This window comes from Sprattus sprattus (genome assembly GCF_963457725.1).
Source record: "Sprattus sprattus genome assembly, chromosome: 1".
NCBI classification, from domain to species: domain Eukaryota; kingdom Metazoa; phylum Chordata; class Actinopteri; order Clupeiformes; family Clupeidae; genus Sprattus; species Sprattus sprattus.
In genome coordinates this window covers 16678500-16695999 of record NC_137920.1, presented here as the reverse complement: position 1 = coordinate 16695999, position 17500 = coordinate 16678500, and the positions used below count along the sequence as shown (strand labels likewise).

Genomic DNA, 17500 nt, shown 5'->3' with positions numbered 1-17500 from the left:
GATGGAGGGGGGAGAGAGAGAGAGAGATAAAGGGGAGAAAGAGAGAGATGGAGGGTGGAGAGAGAGAGAGAGAGCAACAACTTGTCAATAGTGACATCCTTGCATAGATAATTCTTTTCAACCAAGTCTTTAACATTCATTAAGTTTATTGATCTGAAACCACAGCCATATCAAAATGTATTTGTCCAAAGACAAAGAGTGTATTGAGTCATCTTTCTGTTTGTGTGTGTGTGTGTGTGTGTATGTGTATGTATGTGTGTGTGTGTGTGTGTGTGTGTGTGTGTGTCCGATGTGTATGTGTTTGTGTGTGTGTGTGTGTGTGTGTGTGTGTGTGTGTGTGTGATTTCCTCCTTAGCTTGCCAGTCGTGTGCCTGTCCCCCAGAACGAGCCCTCCCCATTGGCCCGGGAGCAGAGGGACGGGTCCGACCCCAGGTCCGACCCCATGATCCAGCCTTGTGATGGTGACGACTTCCAGAGCCACGCCCTCCAGCACTGGGACGACTGCATGGCAGAGAGGCGGCGACAGCAGTTCTTCATCTCCAGTGAGTCTTTGCACCAGTGGGACTACATTTCCCATGAGCACCCTATGCAGACCAGTGGTCAGCTTAAGGGGGTTAGCCTCAGCCAGTTAGCATTGGCTAGTTCGGTGCAGAGACGTTTGTTGCCCATAGGCTGGTTTTAATCACGATAGTGCGGTCAGCTCAGGCGGTTCGCTTTTCAGATATTTTGGTGTGGTCATTTTTGGTGCGGTCATATTTTGGTAGTCATTTTCATACTTCTGGAGTAGTTATTGTACGTAGCCTTTGTGAAGATAGGGAGTGGTAATCTGTCACTCTCTCCAGGTCTGTAATACCTTCCGCAATACAACACCTGGTCCCAAACAGCGGCCTGTGTATCCGCCCCTGTGCCGTGTCACTGAAGGATGCGCTTCAGCGTGCTGCACTCTACAGCTGCCGGAGTTCAAGTAAGGGATAACGGCCTCCGAGCTGTGCAGTTCTACAAAGTTAATGGACGCTGCGGGGCAAAGAACTCCACGACACGCAGCGGACTCCGCGAAGTCCATTAACTTTGTAGAACAGCACAGCTCGGAGGCCGTTATCCCGCTTATCTCCCGTTTACAACATCCCAAAAAGTTATTATTATTATTATTATTTAGAATTTCCTTTATCTTTAGTAAACTTAATATGCATAATAACCTGATGAATTCTTGATTTGAAGCCTAGTGCTCCCGTTAGAGAAAGTAGTGCCTGGAACAGGCTGTTTAAAAAAAAATAAAAACCCGTTACGTTGGTTGTCAATGGTAACCATTCAAGAGCATTGATATGGAACGGCGATTTAACTTTTATACTGGGACTACGTCCAAGGTGTGCATCTATACGAACTTATTGTACACCCCATTAGCCGATCAGAAAACAGTATTTTGTTCCAGAGGGAGTTCAAGTGCGCATAACGGCATGAGCCACCCGTGGCTTTTATGCACTTCTGTGGCATCACAGGACTTTTTATTCTTGAAAGACACTTAGAGAGTTGTATTTGCTTTGATGGGCTTGTTTTGCACCCTGAAATTAGCATCTCCGCTGCCCTAGACCCCTGTGTCCCCAAGTCAAGCACAAGGCTCTTATTCAAACTCAGATTCAACGCCGTGGTGTTTCGTCCCTGCGTGCATCTGCGTGTGGCTTGAAAGGATCTTCTCCGATGAAGACAGCATCCCTGGGTTGTGAAGGGTACAGTGTGTAGCTAACGTGGACAAAGACACGAGGGCGAGACCGCAGATAGACGCCGTGACACGTGAGACCGCTCGCAGCCTTCACAGAGACACTGGCAGAAACACCCGCAGAGAGAACAGCAAGGCCGTTTCTTATTCTTGTGTCTTTCTTTTTTTTTCTGTACTTTTTCTTTTTCTTTTCTTGGCCAAGCAATAAGAAGAATTTACCGTAATCTTCCTCTGTGATGGTCATTTTAAGGAAATTAAGAAATTACTATGTAAAGGAATGATAATATAAATTGTATAAGAAGCGTGTCAGTTGACAGTTACCCATGAGTCTATGGGCTGTTTGGCCTTCACGTTTCATGAATCTATGTGCTGATTGGTCTATTGCAGAGGAAATGTATCCTTACGTAAAGAATGAATACATTGTATAAAAAGAGTGTCATTTGATCTGCATTTCCCCTGAGACTATGTGCTGTTTGGTCTTCACAATTCATGCGTTTCTGTGCTGTTTGATCTACATGCCCCATGAGTGAATGGGCTATTTGGCCTTCATGTTTTCATGAGTCTATTGCAGAGGAAAAGACTCTTTATGCAAAGAATGATTATATAAATTGTACACGAAGAGTGTCATTTGGTCTACATTTCCCATGACTTTGTGTGCTGTTTGACCTACATTCCCCATGTCTATGTGCTGTTTGACCTTCATATTTCATGAGTTCCTGTTTGGTCTTCATGTAGGGATGCAAATGATTAATCGACTTTAGATTAATTGTCGATTAAGAGGTTGCTCGATCAAAATGTATTAATCACGATTAATCGCTAGAGGGCGCTAGCGCGAGAGACCGGTTGAAAACAAAATGAAGCGAGCGAAAAGAAGTGCGGTGTGGGACCACTTCAACATTGTTAATTCAGGCAAAGAAGTCAAATGTTCTCTGTGTAATGCGGTATTGAAATACAATAGTTCCACTAGCTCACTCAGTTATCATTTGAACACTGTGCATGCTGCTGTCCTGCATGGCACCACCAGTTCACCTGGTTACTGCCGCGAGTTAAGGCTGTAGTCTTAAAACTCAGGTTAGCTATTAGTTCGTTAGCGGGCTAGCTCACCTAGACTTCATAGAGTTAGCTACCTAGCTCGTTAGCGGGCTAGCTCATCTTGCTATGAATATGAATATCTCTGTCTACTCCCGCGCTAACGTGTGCCGCGAGTTTGGCTCATGAGAGTTAGTAAGTAAGTAAGAGTTGAGTTGGCTATTTAGCTTGATAGCGGACTAGCTCACTCAGGCTTAATGATATTAGATACCTAGCTCGTTAGCGGGCTAGCTTACCTTTGCCTGATGGCTTGCCATTAAGAATGTAACTACTCTATCCCTCACTAACGTGAGCGCGAGTTAAACTTCAGAGAGTTGTGTTGGCTATTTAGCTTGTAATAGCCTAGATGCAGTTTCTTCATAATCTATCCACAAGTTAGATACAAGATTACATATATAGTTACAAGATAGGCTCTTTATTTAATTTCTTCTATTCTTTTTTTTTTTATGTCTGTTTCAAATGCAAGAACTGAGCCAGTCCATAATTTATTTCTTTGTTTTAAATTAAAGAATGTATTTTGTTATACCATAAAAAAAACTTTTCTGCTTTCTTTTCCTAATGCATAATTACTTGAGGAATGTATAATAGAATAGAATATAATTATCATAATGTAATGTAATATAATAACTCAACTATTTAGCTGATATTTGTAAAGGCCCTATTGAAGCACTGAAACTCAGGTGAAAAACGCCGCTTATCAATTAATCGAAAGTCGATCGATAAGATAATCAACTAATGATTAATGAATGAATCGATAATTTGCATCCCTATCTTCATGTTTTATGAGCCTTTGTGCTGTTTGGCCTTCAAGCCCAATGATTCTATGTGCTGATAGACCTACACGTGGATCATCCAAGAGTCTGTGCGTCCTATTGGCATTCATATCCCATGAGCCTTTGTGCTGTTTGGCCTACATGTCCCAGTAGTCTGTGTTCCATTTAGCCTTTGTTGTCCAATTAATCTTTTTTCCGTATCAGGGCTGCTGCAGAGGCCAGCAGAGCAGCTGCTGATGAACCAGTCCAACCTGTACAGGCAGACCCAGGAGCAGAGGGAGCTGATCAGCAAAGGCCTGCCAGCACTGCACACAGGACACGTAAGGCTAACACCTACTCACCCTACTCACTCTACTCACTCTACTCACCCTACTCACTCTACTCACTCTACTCACTCTTGTCACCCTACTCACCCTACTGACTCTACTCACTCTACTCACTCTCCAGCACTGCACCCAAGGCATGTAAGACTAACCACTGCTCACTCTACTCACTCTACTCACCCTACTCACCCTACTCACTCTACTCACTCTACTCACTCTCCTGTACTGCACACAGGGCATGTAAGACTGCCCGACCTCAAGCAGATGGGTCCCCCCTTATGTGCGTGGTTCTGCCTAAGGTTTCTTCCTGCCTAACAGGGAGTTTTTCCTTGCCCCTGTTGCCATTGTGCATGCACTAAGGGGGTTTGGGCTCTGGGCTCTGTTAAGCGCCTAGAGGCAATTGTATTCTTATGGCGCTATACAAATAAAATTGAATTTAATTGAATTGAAGGCTAACACCTACTCACCCTACTCGCTCTACTCACTCTACTCGCTCTACTCACTCTACTCGCTCTACTCACTCTACTCACTCTACTCACCCTACTCACTCTACTCGCTCTACTCACTCTACTCGCTCTACTCACTCTACTCGCTCTACTCACTCTACTCACTCTACTCACCCTACTCACTCTACTCGCTCTACTCACTCTACTCGCTCTACTCGCTCTACTCACTCTACTCGCTCTACTCACTCTACTCGCTCTACTCACTCTACTCACTCTACTCACCCTACTCACTCTAGTCACTCTACTCACTCTACTCACTCTCCAGCACTGCACACAGGGCATAACAGACTAACCACTGCTCACTCTACTCGCTCTAGTCACCCTACTCACTCTACCCACTCTACTCACCCTACTCACTCTACTCACTCTGCTCACTCTACTCACTCTACTCGCTCTACTCACTCTCCAGCACTGCACACAGGGCATAACAGACTAACCACTGCTCACTCTACTCACTCTACTCACTCTACTCACTCTCCAGCACTGCACACAGGGCATAACAGACTAACCACTGCTCACTCTACTCACTCTACTCACTCTACTCTACTCTACTCACTCTAGTCGCTCTACTCACTTTACTCACTTTACTCACTCTACTCACTCTACTCACTCTCCTCACTCTAGTCACTCTACTCACTCTACTCACTCTCCAGCACTGCACACAGGGCATGGCAGACTGCCCACTGCTCACTCTACTCACTCTACTCTACTCTACTCTACTCTACTCTACTCTACTCTACTCTACTCTACTCACTCTACTCACTCTCCTCACTCTACTCACTCTCCTCACTCTACTCACTCTACTCACTTTACTCACCCTACTCACTCTACTCACTCTACTCACTCTACTCACCCTACTCACTCTACTCACTCTACTCACTCTACTCACTCTCCTCACTCTACTCACTCTACTCGCTCTACTCACTCTACTCACTTTACTCACTCTACTCACTCTACTCACTCTACTCACTTTACTCACTCTCGAGCACACTCCTCCTCCTCTCTCCTTCTCTTTTTTCTTCTCTCTTCATCACTGTCCTCATCTGCTCTCCTCATAGCTTTCTCCTCATAGCCTCCTCCTCTCTCCTTTATCCTCCCTCCTCCTCTCTTCTCCTCTTCTCTCTTCATAGCCCCCTCCTCTCTCCTTTCTCCTCCCTCCTCCTCTCTTCTCCTCTTCTCTCTTCATAGCCCCCTCCTCTCTCCTTTCTCCTCCCTCCTCCTCTCTTCTCCTCTATTCTCTTCATAGCCTCCTCCTCTCTCCTTTCTCCTCCCTCCTCCTCTCTTCTCCTCTTCTCTCTTCATAGCCCCCTCCTCTCTCCTTTCTCCTCCCTCCTCCTCTCTTCTCCTCTTCTCTCTTCATAGCCCCCTCCTCTCTCCTTTATCCTCCCTCCTCCTCTCTTCTCCTCTTCTCTCTTCATAGCCCCCTCCTCTCTCCTTTCTCCTCCCTCCTCCTCTCTTCTCCTCTCTTCTCCTCTTCTCTCTTCATAGCCCCCTCCTCTCTCCTTTCTCCTCCCTCCTCCTCTCTTCTCCTCTTCTCTCTTCATAGCTCCCCTCTTCCTCCTTCTCGCTCTCCATATCTCCCCTCTTCCTCCTTCTCGCTCTCCATATCTCTCCTCCTCTCTCCTTCTCTTTTTTCTTCTCTCTTCATCACTGTCCTCCTCTCTCTTAGTAGCTCTCCTACTCTCTCTTCATCACTCTCTTCCTCTCTCCTCTCCCTTTATAGTCCCCTCCTCTCTCCTCTCTTGTCACTCTCTCCCTCCTCTTCTCTCTTCATAGCTCCCCTCTTCCTCCTTCTGTCATTCTTTATTCATCAATCTTTTTTCTCTTCCTCACTCTTTTTGTCAAGCTCAGGGCATATTCCCATTGTTCATCTCTCTCTCTCTCTCGCTCTTTCCCTCTCTATCTCTCTCTCTCTCTTTCCCTCTCTCTCTCTCTCTCTCTCTCTCTCTTTCCCTCTCTATCTCTCTCATTCTTTCTCATGGTCCTCTCTTTTATCTCCGTCAGGGTTATCGTGTGGGCAGTGAGTACTGGAGTCTGCCTCAGTGCTATGGCGACCAGATGAGTGGCATCACCTCCACCCTGACCCAGACTGAGAGAGGACACCCACCGCCAGTCACACACGTCGCTCAGCCACACACCATACGACTGCAGTCAGGTACTCACGCACCCACACACACAGACACACACACACACACACACACACACACACACACACACACACACACACACACACACACACACACACACACACACACACACACACACACACACACACACAACCACACACAACCACACTGGTCTGGTTACACGCACACACACACACACGCACACACACACACACAGCCTGCTCAGCTACACATTATACAATAGCAATTAGGTACACACACACACACAAACACACACACATACGACTCAGCTGCACACAATACGCTGGTAATTAAGTAACCACTAAAAGCACCTGGAGTCAGGAGTGCATATGCCTGCTAGTCTGTGGTTGCATAATTTGGAGCTGGTCAAGGTTTCCCTTTGCTTCCTATGAGTCACAGTGGACAGGCAGTGTGCCAGAAGTTTACTTTCTCTCTATCTGTCTGTTAATGTCATTTTTTGTCTTTCTCTCTCTTTATCTCTCTCTGCGCCTGCCTGTTTTTCTGTCCGTTGGTCTGTCCTTCTGTCTCTCTGTCTGTCTCTCTCTGCTTCCCCCCTCTTCACCTCCTGTCCCTATCTCTCCCTCCCTCCACCCCGTCTCCTTCTGCGCCACCCCCTCTCTTCATCTCTTCCCCCTCTCTCCCTCTCTGCCTCTCTTCCCCCTCTCTCCCTCTTTACCTATCTCCCTCTGCTCGTCCCTCTCTCACTCCACCCCCTCCCTCTCTCTTTCTCCCTCTTTACCTATCTCCCTCTGCTCGTCCCTCTCTCACTCCACCCCCTCCCTCTCCCTCTCTCCCTCCACCCCCTCCCTCCCTCCATCCCTCTCTCCTCCTGCTCTCTCTCTCTCTCTCTCTCTCCCTCCCTCCCTCTCTCACTCCTGCGCTCTCTCTCTGTAGGGAATGTGCTCCCTGAGACCTCTGTGAGTCGTGCGTGGGACAGCAGCCTCTACCTCAAGCAGCGCAGAGAGGAACTGAAGGACGTGCTGAGAGAGCTGGACTTCAACCAGCCGGTAAGAGACACACAAACGTACACACACACAAACACACACAAACACACACATACACACGTACAAACACACACAAACACACTAATGTATACACACTCACAAACACAAAAGCTGGCTATACAAACATGTGTACAAAAATGCAAACACGAGTAGGTAGACACCAATCCAACCCAGCACACTGGCCTGCACCAGCCACAAACACACAGACACACAAGCACACACACACACACACACACACACACACACACACACACACACACACACACACACACACACACACACACACTGTCATTTATGCCAATTCGTAAAAGTTTCTGTTTATTAAAGGTACCGTATGTAACAATTGTACCTTAAAATAACAGCTTGAAAAAAATTGTGTCGCTACAATTACTTTTAATAGGGCGATTTCCGCGTCCTTCACTGCCATCGGGGGTCTGTACTCAAATTACTACGCTATGTAACTTTCTTGGCGATGCCCGCCGCTCGGGCGGAAGTAGTTCGTCCTGCTTTCTGGCTAGCTAATAATAAATTACACGTTCCAATGTCATTACACTTTCTAATGTAAATGCTGAATTTGTAGCTTTTTGGTGTTACAATATTGTATTAGATCGCACGTAGGCGACTCCACATTCAAACACTTAGAAAACATTGTAGGCTCAAAACACGATCGGTATTTCTTCTAAACTAAATGTTGTCATTCTTTTGGTTGAATTAGCATTCATCTCCGATATCACAATAAATAAAACTCTGCAGTCATATTTCTGTAAAATCTTTGAATATTCTTACCTCGGTTGACATATTCGCTGTTTTCTGATCACGTCTTCACTGACTCCACTCACCGGTATACAAGTGAATGTGTTTTTACGACACTGGAGTAAACGTTAATACTAGTAAAAACCTTTAGGGGGAGCTCCAAGGGAATCCTGCATATTATGCCTTTAAATACGTAGCAATGGCTGCAATAATTGAATGCACATTCAGTCCTTTAACAGAGGCTTTTTGTCTGAGGGTACAGTACACGCTAAAGTGCACGTCTCACCATGTGCAACCTAGTGAAACAATTAGCATCTCACTCCAGCACTAGCTGAGCTACTGAAAGTAATACACATATGGATAGAGCACTACTACTAGCTCAAATATTTCTAAAACACACACATGGATAGAGTCCTACAACTTCCTCAAAGGTGTCGGACAGGGCTCAGTCCCCAGAGGGTTGAGACAGCAGAGAGAGCATACACATTACACCCATCTGCTGGATCAAGCAAAGTAAATACTTAGTCATATTTATTACTGTAGTGAAACACTTAAATACTCTATTATTTGGAGCCAACCACCTTTGTGGGGTTGCTCTTTGTCACAGGGGGTTGATCAGGCCATGGGCTGAAAGGCTGTGTTTTCCTCTAACAGCAGAAGTGCTTGGCAAGTGTTTTCCTCTACCAGCAGAAGTGCTTGGCAAGGGAATGGGAACAAGGCGAACTATGTGCGTGTGCTGGTGAGCTAATGGTCAGTTAAGCGTCTACAATAATGCAAGTGTTCTGGTTAGCTGATGGTCACTTTAGCCTCTAGAATAATGCCAGTGTTCTGGTTAGCTGATGGTCACTTTAGCCTCTAGCATAATACCAGTGTGATGGTTAGCTGATGGTCACTTTAGCCTCTAGAATAATGCCAGTGTGATGGTTAGTTAATGGTCAGTTTAGCCTCTAGAACAGGGGTACTCAATTACAAACCCAATAGGTCCACTCGCCAAATGTCCATTCAGTCCAGGGTCCGGAACAGTGATTGCCAAAATCCCAAAACATAACTAAAACAAAAGTGTTCAAACTATGCACAAAAGGTGATGTGGTCTGGCCTTATTTGTGTGAAAGGTGACACTTTTTTTGTGATTCAAACTTGGGCATAAAAGGTGTGAAGGCCAGGCCAAGTGTTCATTAGTGAGTGTGCTCCTGTATTTGTTTTGCATCATATTCATGGTTGAAGAGGCAGACTCACAACAGTATGTTGCACGCTGAGGTATGCACGCTCTTGTTGTGTGGCTGATCTAACTTTTACACTGCTTGTTGCCTGGTATGATTGCAGATGGTTTATTTTTTCTGCCCCTTACCTCAGAGTTCTGCATCGAAGTGTGCATGCTTTGTTTCATAGTGACGTTTCACCTTACCACTTTTGGCAAGGGCAACCGTCTCGTTGCAGATTAAACACATCGGTTTTGTGCTCCCCACAGGCAGCACAAATGCATACTTGTCAGTCCACTCTGCATTAAATTCGCGATTTTTGGAATCAACTTTTCGTTTTATGTCGGGATTAAAGCACGCCATGATTTTCGTTTGCTGGGAAAAGATACCTTTCACACATCTGTCTGCCTGCGTTGTTGCCATTGACACACACATCCTGCGTGGCCCACAGAGAGCTCGCGGCCAACATTGAGTGAGTGAGTTGTCATAGTGATGTTGTTATCACAGTTCCTGATTGGACCTCTGGATTGGACCCGGAAGATAGAAACCACATCGAGTAGGACAAAAATATAAAGCGCAAAATTCAGTAGTAATGATATCTCGCTTGTATCATGATTAAATTTGCATGTTGATTTTGGCTTTTGGCTTCTTCAGTTTAGCCTCTGGAATGACGCGAGTGTGCTGGCTAGCTAATGTGCTGCTCAACCCAGGAGGAAGTGCTGTGCTTAGGAGGGTGCTGGCCTGGTACACACGGATCTGCTGAGATTCACTCATGGGTAGAATAGAATAGAAGGGAACATAACCTTCCCAGAATCCATTGTTGCGTGATTGTTTCACATACACACATTTCACACACACTTAACCCCCCCCCCCCCCCCCCCCTCCCCCCCACCACACACACTCACTCAACGCCACAGTCGAATACACACACACTCAACGCCACAGTCACATACACACATTTCACACACACTCCCCCCCCCCAACCCTAACCCCCCCCCCCCCCCCCACACACACACACACCCACAAACACTCAACGTCACAGTCACATACACACCCACAAAACCACACACCCACCCACACAAGAACATAGTTACACACACACACACACAGACACACAAATACGCAGCCACACACAAGCCCAGTCTTATCAGTGTCGAGTAGTGAAGCATGGTTTGCACATTCGGCTGTACTAACGATGGTGTTTCTGGCGGCTGAGCATGTCAGTGCTTGTTAGTCACCACCTGTCTTACCTTGCGACTGCAGAAGCCTTGATGACCACCTCATGGTTTGGACTCAAGCACATACACACACACACACACAAGCTTACACAACCATGACTAGGTGCGCATATTAGCCGACACATACGTAAATACCCAAGAAGATCAAGCATGGAGACTAGCAGCAAGTACCCCAGCAAGTACCCCTACCCGAGTTAGAACAAAACACAACAGCTTTTTTTCATATCCCATTCGTCTCCCATTAATTAAATGGATTGTTGTGAACTTGGATTGTTGTGAAGAAGATCAAGCAAGGTAAAAGTTGCGTGGGTGCAGATATCAAATGTGATTCCTGACTGTGATGACTGATGTGGTAATCTTGTATGGTGAAGAAAGCTCTGGTCAACGTGCATATGCTGAGGTTTGGCTCCTGTAATAAAATGCATTTAACTGCGGTCTTTTTATTCCTAACCTCACACAAACTTCGTCCTAATCTAAAGACATTGAAAATAAATTGTCTCCGCAAGCCGCCTGGAAATAGTTACTGAGGGTTATGAAGAAAACACAGGTGACATTAAAACATAGATGGCGTACTCTCTCTATCTCTCTCTATCTCTCTCTTTCTCACTCTCTCCCTCACTCACACACACACACACACACACACACACACACACACACACACACACACACACACAACACACACACACACACAAACATTTTCTTGCCAGGTTCTGAGAAGACAGAATATAATTGCTGAGGTAGAAGCCTGTTGAAGCAGTTAGTGGAGGAGCACATATTGTCTGTGAACGTTCTGTTTGGTACATCAACCACTCACTCATGGGAACACACACACACACACACACACACACACACACACACACACACACACACACACACACACACACACACACCACACGTACACACACATACACACACACACACACACACACACACACACACATACGTACACACACACACACACACACACACACACACACACCCTTGAAGTTCTAGTGTGACATTGGAAGGAAAATACTCTTTTGTGAAACCTTCTTGGAAGTTATGAAAGGAGAGTGTGGGTGCAAGAGTGTGTGTGTATGTGTGTGCACGCAAGTGTGTGTGTGCACGCAAAGTGAGTGTGCACGTAATTGACCTGTCGCTAAGCGCCGCCCTTAGAACGCAGATGAACCAATGATATTCCAGCCTGAACTGGACTCGGACATCAGCTCCGATAACTCCATTGAAAACAACAGGGAGGAGACCCTTTTCAATAATTTAATGATCGATTGATGTTGCTTATGAAAAAAAAAAAAACATGGTCAAACGATGTGCTTGGGGTACATGTAACACCGACAGTAGGTATCCCGATAGGCTGCAGAATGGGGTATATTTCATCCCTTTTCCCCAAGCCACAACGGGACAAAAACAAGTGTGTAATTGTGGTAATGCAGTTTCAACATAAATGGCCAAACGATGTGCATGGGGTAGATACAACACTGATACGAGTTATCGTGAGAAGATAGGCAATGGGGTATATTGTAGGCCTATCTCATTTCCTAAACAAGACCGGTCCAAAATATCTCCGGTGGATTAAGCTGTGTGACAGACCACTCAGTGAACGCTACGTTCATTAGCTTTCTGCCATACTCTTGTAGAATTTCCCTTTGCTAAAGCAATCAACTAAGCCTACATGATAAAAGGCATAGGCCTACTCATTATTCACAGTTGGCTACCTGCTTACTTTCACCACTGATGTTGTGCTAGGCTTAGGCAAGTTATCTCTGGTTCAAATTAGCTAACGTCAATTATTCAATAGCTGCGCTAGCGTAACTTTTTCAGTTCTGGGACAGTTTATTAAAAATCGGCCATTCTATTAAACAAACGATAGGTTTAATAATGGATTAACATGACAACGTGAACGAAACACACGCATGCAGGTAATTAACAAGGTTACATTAACAAGCTAGACAGTTAGGACCAAAGCCTATGGTTAGGACACTGTCCTGTCAGGGGCAGGTTCCTGCTAGTTAATAAACGTAGGTGTAGGCTACGGTGCCTTCCAGATTAGTTAAATTAACTGACTGTAAATTCATTGTATCTTCCCCATGCGGTGCATGAACAATGCTGGTATTGGATGTATTTGCAATCGCGATGACCGTGAGTTGAGGCTTCTCCCTCTTGCATTGAGCTCTGTAAATTCTCGCCTCAAATTTAAGCTTGTTATCCACCATATCGAGTTTTAAATTGTATACATATCCCTCCATTGCATAATTAAGTCCCTTTTGAAGGCTTCTAGGCGAAATCAGGTCCTTTTGTCTCCAAAAGTTGTCTAGAGCCTCTTGGGATATAGTTTTGTCACTGATAGCTGCCATTGTAAACTCTAGTCAGCTCTGATAAAGTGTCCGATTTAGCAACTGTCACAATGGGGGGCGGGGCTTAGCGATAGGTCAATTGTATGTGCACACAGGCGGGCACGTGTTTGTGTGTGCACTCAAGCATGTGTGTGTGTGCACGCATGTACTGTACTGTATGTGTCATGTCAGAGAGGTAGTCACCAGTGACCTGCTCTGTATGGCCGTTGTTGTAAAATGACCATTAGGACACAGACAAAGACACAGACACAGACACAGAGACACACACACACAGACACAGACACAGACACGCACACAGACACAGACACAGACACAGACACAGACACGCACACAGACACAGACACAGACACACAGACACACAGACACAGAGACACACACACACACACACACACACAGACACACACACAGACACACACACACACACACACACACACACACACACACACACACACACACACACAGACACAGACACAGAGACACACAGACACAGACACAGACACAGACACAGACACAGAGACACACACACACACACACACACACACACACACACACACACACACACACACACACAGACACACACACACACACACACACACACACACACACACACACACACACACACACACACACACACACAGACACAGACACAGACACAGACACAGTCACACACACACACACACACACACACACACACACACAGACACAGACACAGACACACACACAGACACACACACACACACACACACACACACACACTCAAACACACACACACACACAGAGACATATGCTACTGAATATGTACTCCAGTATTACAATACACACACAAACCCACATACACATACTACTCATTATGTAAAATGCATTTAAATGCTGTCTATTTATTACTTACTTCCTAACTTTAAGACATTGAAAATAAATTTGTCCACAAGCCACCAGAAAATAGTTACTGAGGGTTAAGAAGACAACACAGGTGACATTGAAGCGTAGATGGGGAAGATGCCGTCCATCGACAATTGACAAGTGATCACACACGCTCGCACACAAGCATGCCATACTAATGCATACCTGCCTCTTTCTCATTCACACAAACACATTATGTTAGTGTGACATTGGAGAGAAAAAAACTCTTTCATGGAACTTTCTTGAAATTTATGAAGGGACGGTGTGCGAGCAAGCGTGTGTGTGAGTGTATGTGTGTGCACGCAAATGTGTGTGTGTGTGTGTGAGTGAGTGCACGCATATATGTGTCATATAAGGTGTTATGAGAGAGAGGTTGTCACCAGAGACCTGCTCTGTCTGGCCCTTCTGCTCGCAGAATTACAATGACCAAATCAAGACACACACACATGCACACACACACATATAGTACTTAATATGTACTCCAGTACTGCAACTCACATGTACACACACACACACACACACACACACACACACACACACACACACACACACACACACATACACACACACACACACACACACACAAACATATAAACTACTGAATATGTACTTCAGTACTGCTGTACACACACACACATACTTCTCAATGTGTGCATGTATATACTCATATATATACATGTATACAACCCTTCCCCTTCCCCCCTTCCCCCCGTCCCACCTTCCTGTCTCCACCCGGCCGACCTTAAGCAGATGGGTCCCCCCTTATGTGCGTGGTTCTGCTTAAGGTTTCTTCCTGCCCAACAGGGAGTTTTTCCTTGCCCCTGTTGCCGTTGTGCATGCACTAAGGAGGTTCAGGCTCTGGGCTCTGTTAAGCGCCTATAGGCAATTGTATTGTTATGGCGCTATACAAATAAAATTTAATTGAATTGAATTGAATTGAATTGAAAGTAACACATTTACAACATTACAAACATACGTTTTTATTGCTATCGTCATGTGGTTCATTATTACATAGGAAGAGCACCGTCTGCTATGCAATAATTCCTACGTTTTTCTCTTTTAAACAAGTGCCCTCACACTTATATTTTGATTGATTTTGGTTTTATTTGAGTGATTTTGGAGGTAAAACACTAGCGAACTTGATTTGCACTATCACTGTTGTTCACAATTATGCCACTTTCATTTTGTATTTAAAACATTTTTATGGGATGGTCTGAACACAATTGGAACTTTTACTTACTTACTAATTTTTAGAAGGGTAACTTTACTTGTACTTTCATCAAAGTACTTGAACTTGAGTAGAATATTTCAGTACTTTTTCCACCTCTGCATACTACTCAACACACACACACACACACACACACACACACACGCACACACACACACACACACACACACAGACACACACACACACAGAAGCACGTATGTAGTTGCAAAGTTGAGATCCAGACCGTTGAGATCCACACTGGAACACATGCATGATAACGTGCGCATACACACACACACACACACACACACACGCACATCATCTGTAGATCATGTTCGTCTGTAATCGCCAGCAATTAGCAGTTAGATTAACAGCAGAGATTGTTCCACAGTCATTAGGGTGTCCACTGTCACACACACACACACACACACACACACACACACACACACACACACACACAGACACACACACACACACACACACACACACACACACTCAGACACACTTGTTAATGGGAGTGATGTAACCAGGGTGATCCCTGCCTGGCCTTGTGTTCTGTTCCTCTGATCAGTCATCAAGTCATCATCTCTCACAGACGGCAAGGCAGGAGGGAAGGTTTGGCCTTCACATACACACACACACACACGTATACACACACACACTCTCTCACACAGACACACACACACACGTATACACACACACACTCTCTCACACAGACACACACACACGTATACACACACACACTCTCTCACACAGACACACTCACATGTATACACACACACACTCTCTCACACAGACACACTCACATGTATACACACACACACACTCTCTCACATACACACACACACACACGTATACACACACACACTCTCTCACACAGACACACACACATGTATACACACACACACACACACTCTCTCACAAACACACACACACACACGTATACACACACACACTCTCTCACACACACACACACACACGTATACACACACACACTCTCTCACACAGACACACTCACATGTATACACACACACACACTCTCACACAGACACACACACACACGTATACACACACACACTCTCTCACACAGACACACACACACACGTATACACACACACACTCTCTCACACAGACACACTCACATGTATACACACACACACACTCTCTCACATACACACACACACACACACGTATACACACACACACTCTCTCACACAGACACACTCACATGTATACACACACACACACTCTCACACAGACACACACACACGTATACACACACACACTCTCTCACACAGACACACACACACACGTATACACACACACACTCTCTCACACAGACACACACACACGTATACACACACACACTCTCTCACACAGACACACACACACACGTATACACACACACACTCTCTCACACAGACACACACACACGTATACACACACACACTCTCTCACACAGACACACTCACATGTATACACACACACACTCTCTCACACAGACACACTCACATGTATACACACACACACACTCTCTCACATACACACACACACACACGTATACACACACACACTCTCTCACACAGACACACACACATGTATACACACACACACACACACTCTCTCACATACACACACACACACACACGTATACACACACACACTCTCTCACACACACACACACACACACGTATACACACACACACTCTCACACAGACACACTCACATGTATACACACACACACACTCTCACACAGACACACACACACACACGTATACACACACACACTCTCTCACACAGACACACACACACACGTATACACACACACACTCTCATACACAGACACACTCACATGTATACACACACACACACACTCTCTCACATACACACACACACACACACGTATACACACACACACTCTCTCACACAGACACACTCACATGTATACACACACACACACTCTCACACAGACACACACACACGTATACACACACACACTCTCTCACACAGACACACACACACACGTATACACACACACACTCTCTCACACAGACACACTCACATGTATACACACACACACACTCTCTCACATACACACACACACACACGTATACACACACACACTCTCTCACACAGACACACTCACATGTATACACACACACACACTCTCTCACATACACACACACACACACGTATACACACACACACACTCTCTCACGCAGACACACTCTCTCTCACAGACACACACACACGTACATACACACACACTCTCTCACACAGACACAAACACACATAG

The 17500-nt window shown here is 45.4% G+C and overlaps 1 protein-coding gene across 1 annotated transcript in view; it reads left to right on the top strand.

Moving 5' to 3' along the window:
- mycbpap (mycbp associated protein) overlaps positions 1–17500 on the top strand; it is a gene marked incomplete at both ends in the record, with an annotated part of 56436 nt that overhangs the window by 10789 nt on the left and 28147 nt on the right. Inside the window, 4 exons of the mRNA XM_080841942.1 lie at positions 383–599; positions 3781–3896; positions 6410–6560; positions 7447–7559. Of these exons, the coding sequence (XP_080698068.1) occupies positions 383–599; positions 3781–3896; positions 6410–6560; positions 7447–7559 (597 nt within the window). The remainder of the gene's footprint in view (positions 1–382; positions 600–3780; positions 3897–6409; positions 6561–7446; positions 7560–17500) is intronic.